The sequence below is a fragment of the Gambusia affinis genome, linkage group LG09, assembly GCF_019740435.1.
Source record: "Gambusia affinis linkage group LG09, SWU_Gaff_1.0, whole genome shotgun sequence".
NCBI lineage: Eukaryota > Metazoa > Chordata > Actinopteri > Cyprinodontiformes > Poeciliidae > Gambusia > Gambusia affinis.
In genome coordinates this window covers 19,302,825-19,315,401 of record NC_057876.1, presented here as the reverse complement: position 1 = coordinate 19,315,401, position 12,577 = coordinate 19,302,825, and the positions used below count along the sequence as shown (strand labels likewise).

The window sequence follows — 12,577 nt, the reverse complement described above, 5'->3', positions numbered from 1 at the left end:
CAGAATATTGATGCATTTTTTATAACTCTCCTCAAATACAGGGCACAATATTAACTTTTTTTGCATTACAATGTATAAAATATACAGAAATTCTCAATGTGAACCAGATGCTTCTGTCAACTGCAGATACAACACGATACTATGTTCTGACATACATATTTACAAGCAGTTTCATTGGTTTCTGAAACATTAGCAATGGGGCCTTAAGAGCACAAATTCTTTCAAAACAGACGGGCATAAGTGAAAGTCCATGTTCTGCCTGACTTGTGTTACAAAATGCAGGAGAAGGAAGAAAGAGCGGGTCGGAGCCTGTGGAAGGTTCAGACGAAGGTGATCCTGGTGCGGGCCTGGTTGATCTGCCACACGTTCAGCTCCTCGTACTCCTCCAGCGCCTCCTGGAACTGAGCGGGAGTGAAGCCGCGAGAGACGCAGCGCTGCTCCGCTTCGGCCATGCGGACCACGCCGCCGCGGCCCGCAGCGCCCTCCGTGGCGAGCTCACGCACCAGCGAGAAAATGACGTCTGCCGGACGCTGGGTCCTGCATATCGAAAGGGTTCAGATGTTAGAAGATTTTGAAAACTCATTTTAAACCGGGATATTATGTGAAAAATAATCTGAAACCCATTAAAGCTTCAAACTGTTGATTTTTAATATTTTTCCACTTCAAATTGTCATATTTTGTTCTTTTCCTCAAAACAAATTTTTAGATATTCCCTCAGCAAGAAGAAACATTTTCCTATAAAAACCCAGCAATAGAAGTAATGTTTTATTCCAGGTTTTTCACAAACATTTCATGAAACATCGCAATGAAGATGGCTTCTGATTCATTCACCTTCCAGTTCATAACTTTTCTAGAATCTCAACTTATTCAGGTCTACCTTATATTACAACATGCTTTACAAATCGAGGAAAGTTTTTCAAAGAACATCGAGACTTTTATTTATTCTGCCCATTCAACACAAAAAGCACTAACACCGTTTCTATTTTGAGAAGGTGTGCATTTAAGCTCAAGCTTTAAGAGCTCCAAATCAAGTTAATTATCCTAACGTCTATTGTCAACTTCTTTTCTAAAAAGTTAGGAAAAAAAATTGCTTTGCAAAGGACAAAGAAGCTGTAAAGTGTCTTTCAAGATAGGAGACGGTAAACGGGAATTTTCAACACTGAGGATTTGAAGCAAATCACCGCATCACAGGCGATAAGCACGTGTATCAGAATGGAAAACATCCAGAGGTTACTGAAGAAAGACAAAAACAATACCGCTGCAAATGAATTGTGACATTCGAATTTTACTAGTACTACATTTTCCCCTTAATAACTGGTCTGGAAACGTCTGGATGAAAGTTCAGCTGAAAAACAAATCTGCCCGCATACAAGTCTGCAGACGGCCATATCAATTTCATGTTATTTCATTTTTAAAAATCACATTTAAGTGTGTAGATGTTAAAATCTAAAAGAAATTTTTTTATCAAAGTTTAGCACATGTTACATGTGAAATATGGAAAGTCAATTTCCACATGAATCAAATTTGAACATTAAACTTAAAATTTATTTTTTGGATAAAAATTTCTAAACTAGATCAAAAACATTTGACAGATTAAAAAATATTAGCAGCAACACTACAAATGTTAGTACAGCACTTCCTTTGGAAATAAGCAAAAACAGATTTTGTCCAAACTAAATGTTCCAATTTCTTTATCCAGTCTTAAGAAATTCTAAAAAAATTAAAGGATAATCTGTGTCTATTCTGGTCTACACAGAAATCCAGAGCTTCACTAAAAGTTTCCTAATCTGCACCACATTTAAAAAGAGTCAAGTTTCCTGTTTTCAAATAATTAAAACCCTGACGGCGATGCAAACATGAAAAAAAAAAGTGTGAACACGTTGCTTGAAAAGCCCGTCTCTCCATGAAGTGCCATAAAAACCCAGAGAGGTTTTACAGCTTCCGCCAGCAAAAAACAGCTACTGTGATCAAAACACAAGCAGCCCATAAAAGTGGATTCTGGGTCAGCATACGTCCCGCCACCTGCGCCTCAGTAATCCCCAACATGACGACGTGACGCAACACCGACCTGGTGGTGCCGGACTTGTCGGCTTGTAGAGAATCCTTTGACATCTCCATCAGCCTCATCGCCTCGTTGACGTCCTCCTTCTCCACAGCGTCCATCATCCGAAGCCGGGCCTGAAGAGTGGGGAAGTGCAGGCGAGTTAGAAAAATAAATATATAAATAAACGAAACGCTTCAAAATATTAATGTGGGTCCAGGTCCGTGTGGGCTGCGCTATGCCGGCACTGTCAGACCGAGACAAGTGCAATGCCCTCTGGAAAGGCCGGCAATTGCCCAAGTCTCCGCCTCTCAAAACCAGCTAGTCTCTCCACAGGTGGGGAACAAAATCCAAAACAGACAAAGCGATATAAACATCTGTAGACTCCATGCGGAGGGTGATGACGGCTGTCCAAGCCATGGTCAGTTTTGCATGGGTTTGCACAGCTGCTGATTGAACACAGGCTGACTGCCCACCCTGCAAAGCTGACCAGAACCAGGCTGGGAAACAAACTGCTAAAGGAATAGAATAACAGTACAAGTCACCAAAACTTACTAAATCAAGCTGATGTGTGGCAGCAGTGTGCCCCCTAGTGGCCATCTGCATGCAGTACATTGCCCACCTGTTTACCTGAAGTGCTGGTTTTGCAGTAGGAGGATGATTACTACCTGCACAAACAGCACTTTTGACAACCAGAGGCAGACCAAAGCTAGACCAGGAGAAAATTTATGTACAAACATTACCGTTAAATGAACTGAGATTCTTTCTTTCCTAAAACATTTCCATATTTGTTCAGGAAGAGTCTATACATTTGATTCCAAAACATTAAACCTGGAGTGGTTTTATTGTCACCATTTTCCATAAATTATGAAAATAAAGAAAATTATCGTTTATTTTAACAGTGTTAAAAGTTTAGTTTTAAACAACATTTTTGGCACCTGGATGAATTTAGACACTTAAAATGTTTTTTTGTACTCTTTGAGGTCTGACCTATAAGCTTTTAAGGGTTGTAAAAAAAAGAAAAAGTTGCTTCAAGTTTGAAATTGGAGGCAATTTTGGATACAAAAGAAAGAAATTACAAGATTAACCAACTAATGCTTTAAAATGTATATCCCAAACTTATCTGATGTTTTGATATAATTTAGAAACCAAAAAAATTGTGATCTAAAGAATGTATTGATTCTGTCTATACTGTGGACTCATTTTTCTTTCCAAATGAAGAAATTTACTGGAGCCAATTTACTGTGAATTTTCTCCATTTAAATATTTAGTTTGCTGTTTTTCCCCTCAGGTAAACCATCCATAACTGAAAATCTAAAATGTGTTAAACAGAAAAGTTTCTAAATCAGGTAACTTCAAGATAAAAGTCTTAATTAAAAAAATTGTGAGAAAATATTCTCCCTATTAAAAAACGGGGGAAATGTTGAAACTCAATGACTTTGTAATGCGTTTTAAAATGACAGAATCAAATCCTGTTGAGGAGACTTTAGGAGTTCTCAGAAACTCGAAACGCGTCATGTCTGACTAAAACCCTCTGAAGAGTCGGTCCGGCGTGGGAAAGAAGTGCTCACACTGCAGTAGACCAGGTAATCATCACTACCTGCACTGTAAGCACTTTATCACACACCGGGCTGTCGATGAGCACAGATCCCTCCAGACTGAATATTTAACAGACAACAGATGTGAGAACCGACTTTCTGAAGCAACGCCAGCGTTGGACGGTGCAGAAGGTTTATAATGACTGATGGTAATCCTCACCAGCGCAGTGGACAGGCGCAGGATGGAGAGGAGGGTACGGGCCGAGGTGAAGGTGGTATCTTTGCTGACCCGAGCCTCTTTTCTCATTTCTACGTAAGCGGCGGTGATGTAATCCGCCAGCATCTCCGGCACGACTGGCTGACGCTTCTTACACAGAGCGATGTAGCGCCTGAGAGGAATAATAATCACTTTTAACTCTTTACTAGTGCCAGGATCAGATGGGGATCTTATCCAGACTTGTTTTGCTCACCTCATGAGTTTCATGTCGATGGGGGTGAAGTGAGTCGGCGGCTGGCGGGAGTGCTGGTGGACGTATGTGATATGCTGCGCCAGCCGCAGGTCGGCGTCGGCGTCCGGTTTGTCCTGGATGAGCCACAGCAGATCGAAACGCGACAGCAGCGCCGCCGGCAGCTGAATGTTCTGCTCAATGCTCTTTCGTGGGTTGTAGCGGCCGTAGGCGGGGTTAGCGGCGGCCAGGATGGAGCAGCGGGCGTTCAGGGAGGTCATGATGCCGGCCTGGAGAGAAGAGCAGCTGCTAGAAACGAGGCCGGTTTCATCTTCAGATTGAAGTTTGGTTAGAGTCAGTAGTACCTTAGCGATGGAGATGGTCTGCTGTTCCATGACCTCATGGATGGCCGTGCGGTCGGCGTCGGCCATCTTGTCAAACTCATCAATGCAGCAGATGCCCTGGTCAGCAAGCACCAAGGCGCCGCCCTCCAGAGTCATTTCACCAGTCAGAGGGTCCTTCATGACGGCGGCGGTCAAACCAACACCAGACGACCCCCGACCCGTCGTATACTGACCTGAAAACCAGAGGAAACAGCAATGAAGTAACAGACAGAACTGGAACTAAATCTGGGCTGAATTAACTAAATAAAACTTAGAAACCACATAGAGCTGCAACTAAAGATCTTTTTAATAATCAGTTTGCAGATTTTACATTTAACTAGTTCAACCTATTTTTATGCAATATTAGAAATATATTAAAAGATGCAAACAATTCAATTTATTTTCTAAATGATAAAATAACACTATTTATTTTCCAAAATACATTAACAGCATTTCTTTGGTGTATGCTTTTTAGATGAACTTATCAATAATTAAAATAGCAAAAGGAGCTAAAAATTTGAACCAGGTGAGGCTCTGGGTAGAAAACATTTACAGACAAAGGTTTTTTTTTTTAAATGTAAAATGTATAAACCTTTGTACATTTTTGATTTAATTTCTGCTCTGACTGTATTCTTCATTAAGCAAATGACCTTTTGAGTGTATAATCCAGTTAACAACTAATCGATTACTAAATTGTTTGACCGTTATTCCAATAATCGATTCATCATGATTAATCTTTTCAGCCCTAGAGAATTGCTTAGTAAAGTAAATAAAGACTGCCCCTCCCTGGTTGAGACACTTTCTAAATATCCAACCAAGCTAAAAAAAAAAAGAAAAAGAAAAAACAGCAGGCAACTATAATGCTGTCATTTCATTATATAAAATGTAATTTAATGTTATACATCCATTTTAAATTTGTGTGAATACTATAATAAATTCACTCCAGGTTTTACCATGAGAACCTTGGTCTGTGGCTGCTCATTAGTGGCAGACGATTAGCAGGAACAGGCTCTATTCCACATGGAAAGTTAATATTTCACCATGAAAGCCTTAATAGAGAGAAAATTCCTCAGTAGATCAAATATTAAACAGGAGATGGGACTTACTTCTAGGAGCCAATCGGTCGATGTAGGACAGCAGCTGAGACTTGGCGACTCCTGGATCGCCCATCAGGCAGATATTTATGCTGCCTTCAGGGGAAATGAGTCAAACACAACAATTATTTAAAACCATTATTACGACTTTTTATGGGGATAACTGAAGCGCAAAACTATATTAGATTCAAACAACATTCCTTCTGAGTCGGCTGATTTCTGCTCACCTCTGATTTTCATGCCTTTTGGAGCTTGTTCCACTCCTCCAACCAGCAGGAGGAGCAAAGCCTTCTTCACGTCTTCGTGTCCGTAGATCTCCGGCGCAATCGAGCCGGCGAGCTTTTCATAAAATCCTTCCTCTAAAACACAAAACAGGTGCTTTAGTTACAGGGAGAGGATCAAATGTTGGACCAGGTGACCAGATCCCAACCTGTGATGCTGCGAAGCTCCTCGTCGGTCAGCTCTTCGTTACCGAGCTCATCATCTTCCGTTTTGTTCATGAGGGTGATGCTGTGAGCCTCAAGGTACGTTTCTGACAGAAGTCCCTACAGCGGCCATTTTGGGACATATTTAATAAAATGCATCTGCATGAAGCTAAACTGAAGTGATTTTACCATTGGTTTTACCTGCACAGCCTGGCTGTATCCTGTACGCAGGAGAGGGAGGAAGATCCCTGTGATGGCCACATGGTCTCCAGGCTGAGCAAGACGCGTGTTTTCACCGCGGGCGTACACCGTCATGCTTCTGGGGATATTGCCAACAGGAACCTGGTCACTCTGTAGAATATCAGACGGCACAAAATCACTTTTTCGCGACACTTTGACACGTCCAATTATGGACCAATCTCCACTGTCCTAGGTTGAAAGAGGAGATTACTGAAGATATTTTATTTAAAGACCAAATCCTGTTCTGGAAGAATACAGTTTCTTCTAACAGCTCCCCCATAACAGGAGTAATGGCAGTAATGGCAACAATTTGGGTTGGTTGTGGAATCGTTTGACTCTGAGACGATGCTGTTGGTGAAAAAGTTGCTATCACAATGAAGCAAAATCACATTCTTGTGTAATTTGTTAAAATACTAACAGATAACAGTAAATTTCAGATAATTGCAAAGGGTCATTAAACTGCAAAGGTTTGAAAAACCATGTTTAAGGCAAATTATTGAAAAATGTAGATGTTAAAAATATAAAACTAAGTTTTGATGATTGTATGCGAAACATAATTTGTCTCAGTCTAGTGTATACTTTCAGACCCTTTTTTGCAGTTTTTAAAATATCTGCTGCCGTTATTTATTAATTTTTTTAACCAAATCTAATCAACTTTCTGAAATTCCTTACATGCTCCTGAATACGCAGTTCCTGGAATTTGATGAATTTGGAGCCTCTGGTCTGCAAGTAAAGCCGACCTCCAGACTTGTTGGTGACGCACTCTTGGCTGGGACACATGATGAGGGGCATGAAGGACGGAGACTGGATCTGATGAACACAAAGAAGCCGTTACAGCGGCGGTTTTGTGATAACGTCGCTGCTAGATTTTGGTGTTGGGAGCAATAAATCAAATCTTACCGGTTGGTAAGTTTCAGCACCACACTGGTCACACGTGTACGTCGCCACAGCCATCATTGGCTTCACCTCAGTAGCCCGGGTCACGATGCCTCGAACTGCGACCAGGTGGCCGATGCTGTCAGCCCGAATATCACGCACCACCTTGGGCTTAGATGTGCTGGGAGCTTTAAAGTAGAGCTCACTGTAGAAAAAAAGATCATAGCTCATGAGCTCCAAAGATCAGAGCTCCAAATATAAAGCAAAACCTAATGTGGTCCTACTTACAATCTCCTCATGAGCTCAGGTGGGTACTGGTTATGGGGGTCTCTGGTGTCAGCAGGGTCCCGACCTCTTTGTTCCATTATCAACCTGTGCTCAATATACACATCCAGAGAGTCTTTGGCCACCACCTACATGCATGCAGGAAAAACAAAATTAACATCATCCACCTAATAAAGTCAAAGCTTTTATTCATAAAGTATTTTTCTTAAAAACTGCATACATCTCGTTCTTTGTATTCTGGCAGCAGCTCATGGACGGCGTCAGCAAACAAAGCTGTGTAGCGCTTGGCGTTCTCGCAGACGCTCTCCACAAGCTCAGGGTCTTCCTCTGCCACATCGTCCAGCTCAATAAAGAGAGACACCTGCTCCCGGTGGGCCAAAGCCACCTGAGCAGACAAGCAATTAGATGAGTCGACAAACACAGTTACACCCACTTTTTAAACCCTCATCACCGCCTCCAACAGAACCAGACTTCCTCAGACAAAATCTAAGCCGCTTGTCCACTCAAACATGCAGTTTGTCTTGCAGAAAGTTGATAAATGTTGTTACTATTAAAATTGACCAAAATTGTTGATTTAAAAATAATCCAGTATTAACATACAATTCCAAGAAAATTCCAACCTCATAATCTAAAGGGAGCTGCTTACAACCTCCCCTGCATTCATGCTACGCCGAGATTGTGATGTAAACAAAACAAAAAAAGGAGTTACTATTTACATCACACTAGACTTTAAACTGTGAAATAGTCCAGGAAAATCGTAGTCGACAAACTTCTCGCATTAAGTGACGAATAACAAAAATTATAAAACACAACTGATGCAAATTTTTTTTTAAATCTTGAATATATAATAAAAATTAAAAAGAATAAAACAGATAAAGGATTCTTAATTGTCTCCAAATTATAACCTCATTTGATCTTTTATACAGAATTAAAAAAAAAACCCTTAACTGCTGAAAATAAGCAAGTTGGAAGCAAACCATTATTAAAATATCTAACAGAGCTAAAAAAAAAATAAAGAATGAAATGGAAGTTGCTCCTTTTATTTTAAGTTTTTTTATTAGACTTGAGTGAGTTTTTCATCAAAAATTGTTTTCTGAAATCGCCAAAGGACTTTATTGTAGGCAATTTACAGTTTCCGCATGGTCTGACCTGGTGATTAAAACATATTATGACTTCCAATAGAACAATACATTTTTTTCAGGTGATATTTTGGTTTGTGTTTGACCTTTTATATATTTTTAAATTGTGGGTTAACTACTTCATCTAAAAACTGGAAGACTTTGGTTTAGGAACTGAAGAAAAAGAAATAGTCTTTGTTCCAAGACTTTGTTTTTTGTCCTCAGATTTTAAAAGTCCAGTACCATTTATTGTGAGAAATGGGCAAAAATTAGGTCTACATTCTGTATACAACACTATACTCACCAGCTGTACTCCATATTTAAACACCTTCTTCCCATTGTCATCCTCTGTGTAAAACTCCTGCAGGAACCTTTTGCACTTCTCTGCAAGACATATCACACACAAGCTTTAATTTACTTACAAAAAAACCCACCACATCCTGTAAAGAATGATCTTTTCAACTGAGTGTTATTTAAAGTCACAGAAAAAATCTGATGTTTTGAGTTGAAAACAGGAGAAATACTTGATTCCCAACAACAGCGGAGGGCCTACATGCTGGGAGCTAATTTGTTGTCCTGCACCGACCCCCCCTTTTGTTGAGTAACATGGCATCCTGTAATCTCGATGAGTCACTATTGCTACAGTACAGCATAAACTGCCTCTGGGAAGCATATGAAGCATATTTCACCTGGATGAATCTCCTATCACAGTTTCAGAGTGAAATAAACTGGCGCTGCGCAGCAAATCGCTCCAGGGCAAGTAGGTAAATACAACAACAAGCGCGCTCAGTTCGGCGTCCCTTTTTCTTTAGGAAATATCCCCTCACTTCTCAAAAGAGCCACAACTAAAAACAATATTCATTTCCGCGTCAGGAGGAACCAAACTCCTATTAGAATAGCACTTAAATGTACTCCACTTACTTTGACGCCGCCGGAGAAAATTCGCAACGCTGCTGGTTAATTTCCATGTTCGAGGATGTTATTGTAAACAAAGCAGCACATGGCTTTTGTGCCCCGTCACTGGGGTATCCCTCCGCGATTCATCCGCACATAAAAACAGTCCCGCTTGTTGTTTTCAGACCTCGGCCAGCCATCTTCTAATGTTAGCCGAGGTTAGCTGCGGGTTGTACCCAGAAGCAGAACCGCGCTACTGTTACAAAGCCCCGCACCAAACAGCGAGGAGGCGCTGATTTAATATTTAACGCCGGAGCTTTCTGACCGTTGGCTTAAAGTTTAACTTGCGTTACTGCAGTTAGATGTTGCTGCTTAATTCAGACACTTGACGACTCATGTATTCTTCGGTTTAGGCACCAAGGGGGAGTCTCCAGGCTATTAATTTAAGTCGAAGCTTATATTGAATTACTAACAAGATAGTTTACGTCACTGAAGTCAGTAATTTTTGGCACCATTTTTGGGTTGCGTGATTAGTTGTAGTTCAAAATCTAAACCTTTAGCCTCGGTAAACTTAAACTAAAAGATTCTACACTGGAACCAGTTTTTAATATGTTTAGAACAATTCCTCCAGATATGACTCACCTAAGAGTTGTGATTTTGAAACTGGACCCTATTTAACAAAGCGAGTCAATTTGAAAATAAAATTGGCTTTTTTGTTTTGTTTTATTTCACAAAGTAACTGATTTAAAATTTGTATTGCATTATTTGGTTTATGTTGAGTTTGCCTCAGATGTGCAATATTCAATAAGAGTCCAGTTTAATAAGGTAACTTAAATGTAAGGTGAAAACATAAATAATTAAGTAAAAAATTTGTTTCTTGATTTTGTCACATAAATTCACAGTTTCACATGCAAAAAAAGCATTTTTAAGAAATTTGTAAGTAGCTTAAAATAAAGGTGGACCAAAAAACACTTTCTATTGCCAAAGTCATAAATAAACCAAGGTGGACAAGAGATCGACCTTGGTTATTATTATTAGGCCAATTATAATTAGTAAAACTTAAGTTGGCAGCATCTTTTGTCCTTTTGTGTTTTCAGAAAGCCATTTCAGGAGACTCGCTTTGTGCTGGTCATTTCACAATTCTGTACTTTTACAATTTTGGCTAAGAAAAGAAGGAGACTTCTATGGGATATCAACTCATTTGGGGAGGTTTTGTAGTGTACTTGGTAGCTGGCGAGTTCAAGTACCTTTTTATAATCCTCTCTTGATCCAACGTAAAGAAAATTTTATGCAACTCAAATAAACCATTATCCAACATTCCAGTGATTTTTGATTTGATCAGACAATATTTTATATTTCATAAGGGTCAGCTGGCAAAACAGAGACCACTACCACCATAATAAAACCATTTCCTTCAACTACATTTGGAGACTGGAACATTTTAAATGCTCAACTTCTAAGAGAAATAAACCAGTAGGCAACTGTTAAGTAAATGATATCTGAACCACATTTCCTCACACATAACTAGTAAGCTGACCAATGTGACGCTGATAACATTTTAGGGTCATCGTTTTTATAATCTATGAAGAAACTACAGGTTGTATAGAAAAGTTCAGTCCAGGATTGATCATTATCAGCTTTTGAGATGTGACACTTTCGTGAAAAAGCCCTTTAAAGTTGTGCAAAACCGGAAGAACCGAATCAGACACCAACTTCAGAGTCGTTGTTATTTAGAGGTTTAGCAAAGGTTCTGCGTTTTGTTTCAAACACAAAGAAAAAAGAAGAAAAACCCCCCACAATATTTCCGAAGCTAAACACAACCATGAATCGACTTTATGCTAAATAGAAAGTCAGCGTAAAACTCAACAGCTGATTCAAACCAAGCCGTCAGCAAACGCAGCGCTAAATACAAAATGGCTCATTGACCATCAATGCAAGAGCTAGCTCAAAGGTTAGCCAAGCAGGGAAAACATCCAGTTATCAATGTTTGTTCAGGGAAACATACTGTGGGTTGCTAAATATCCCCGAAAATCGTGTTTAGTGTCACTTATAAATCATAAACCTGTTTACTCGCAGATTTAAATCCTTCCTATTTGTAAAGTTAACTAGTCAACGCGTGTGTTTGATTCACAAACATTGCAGCCGTTTTATTCACGTGCCCTTACACAGAATTTGTGTTTTCATACGAAACCATGAAAGAATTTCCCAAATAAGATGGCAAGCTTTCCACGAACCCTGACTACTTTAGGACTAAATTCCGTTGAAAACCTAGGTCGGACATGTGGCTGCTCAGTGGCGCCTGCTTCTTTGTTTAAGGATCCATCCGGGTCACCGAGCAGTCACAAGCTTACAGACAATGCTTACTGCTTACAACAGCGCTGGGGGAAAAAAAGCTCTGAAAAGTTTATGGAAAAACTTAAAAACACTATTTTCTTACAGCGTCTCTTATAAAATCAGATTCATACACATTTATACAAACCAACAGTATTTGATAAGAACTCTGCTGTAAACGTTTTTTCAAAATTATGTTTATACCTCGAACTAATTTAAACAATATCTTTCCATGTCACACAGTCATACGTTTATTTTACATTTTTAAGCATCTTTTAAGGAGTAGTCATCATGGGCCAACTTGTTGCTATAATAAGAACTGCAAATATTTACCTTTCTCTGCCTCATAATCCTTACGAGCCATGTCTTGTAGCGTTGAGCAACCCTTCAGTTGTAACCGAGTAAAAGTGCAGTTTTATGTATTAATTTGACTGCTTTTCTAACACCACAGCCCTGAATTCATTCACATGCAGCCAGTACTTCTCCCCGGTCTCAGTGCAAGATCTGGCGCCACTCTGACATCCACAACAGCCAATCGCGTCGCGTCTTTCGGCGGCAGGAGGCGGGCTTTAGCAATGGCGCGAAAATTGCAGGAGGTAGAGTGTCACATGACCACAGGAACAGGCGCGAAATGTGATAATAGGATTTGATACACAAATATGCCTCCAGTAGGACAACTAATCTTGAAAACTGGGTTATATGTTTGTAGGAAGTATAGCCCGAACTCAATAAATTCATACTTTTTTTTGGATTCATCTATGATTTTTGCCAAAATATAGTTTATAATAAAACATTAAAAAGTCTTGTTTTTAAAATATCTAAACCAAAACAACAAAAATGTGAGAGGTTAATTTAGGTGAATTAAACAAATTTTACAATTCAATAGAATTTTCCTCAGTTGAATAC

The 12,577-nt window shown here is 39.6% G+C and overlaps 1 protein-coding gene across 1 annotated transcript; it reads right to left on the bottom strand.

The window, feature by feature from the left end:
- mcm7 (minichromosome maintenance complex component 7) lies at positions 1-12,324 on the bottom strand. Its single transcript, XM_044127628.1, has 15 exons — positions 12,005-12,324; positions 8,751-8,830; positions 7,549-7,713; positions 7,332-7,456; positions 7,068-7,248; positions 6,840-6,977; positions 6,129-6,278; positions 5,933-6,047; positions 5,730-5,861; positions 5,515-5,598; positions 4,391-4,602; positions 4,050-4,315; positions 3,800-3,968; positions 2,069-2,178; positions 1-537 (listed from the first exon to the last, which is right to left on the bottom strand). The coding sequence occupies exons 1-15, from the start codon at positions 12,033-12,035 to the stop codon at positions 321-323; spliced, it is 2,175 nt and encodes a 724-aa protein (XP_043983563.1). The 5' UTR covers positions 12,036-12,324; the 3' UTR covers positions 1-320.
- Positions 12,325-12,577: the final 253 nt, after the last annotated feature.

Coding starts and splice junctions, on each gene's coding strand:
- mcm7 (XM_044127628.1), bottom strand. CDS start 12,035: ATGGCTCGTAAGGATTATGAGGCAGAGAAAG. Junction 7,714..8,750: donor TTAAATATGGAGTACAGCTG/GTGAGTATAGTG, acceptor TTGTCTGCTCAG/GTGGCTTTGGCCCACCGGGA. Junction 2,179..3,799: donor TGCGCCTGTCCACTGCGCTG/GTGAGGATTACC, acceptor CCCACTCTTCAG/GCCCGGCTTCGGATGATGGA.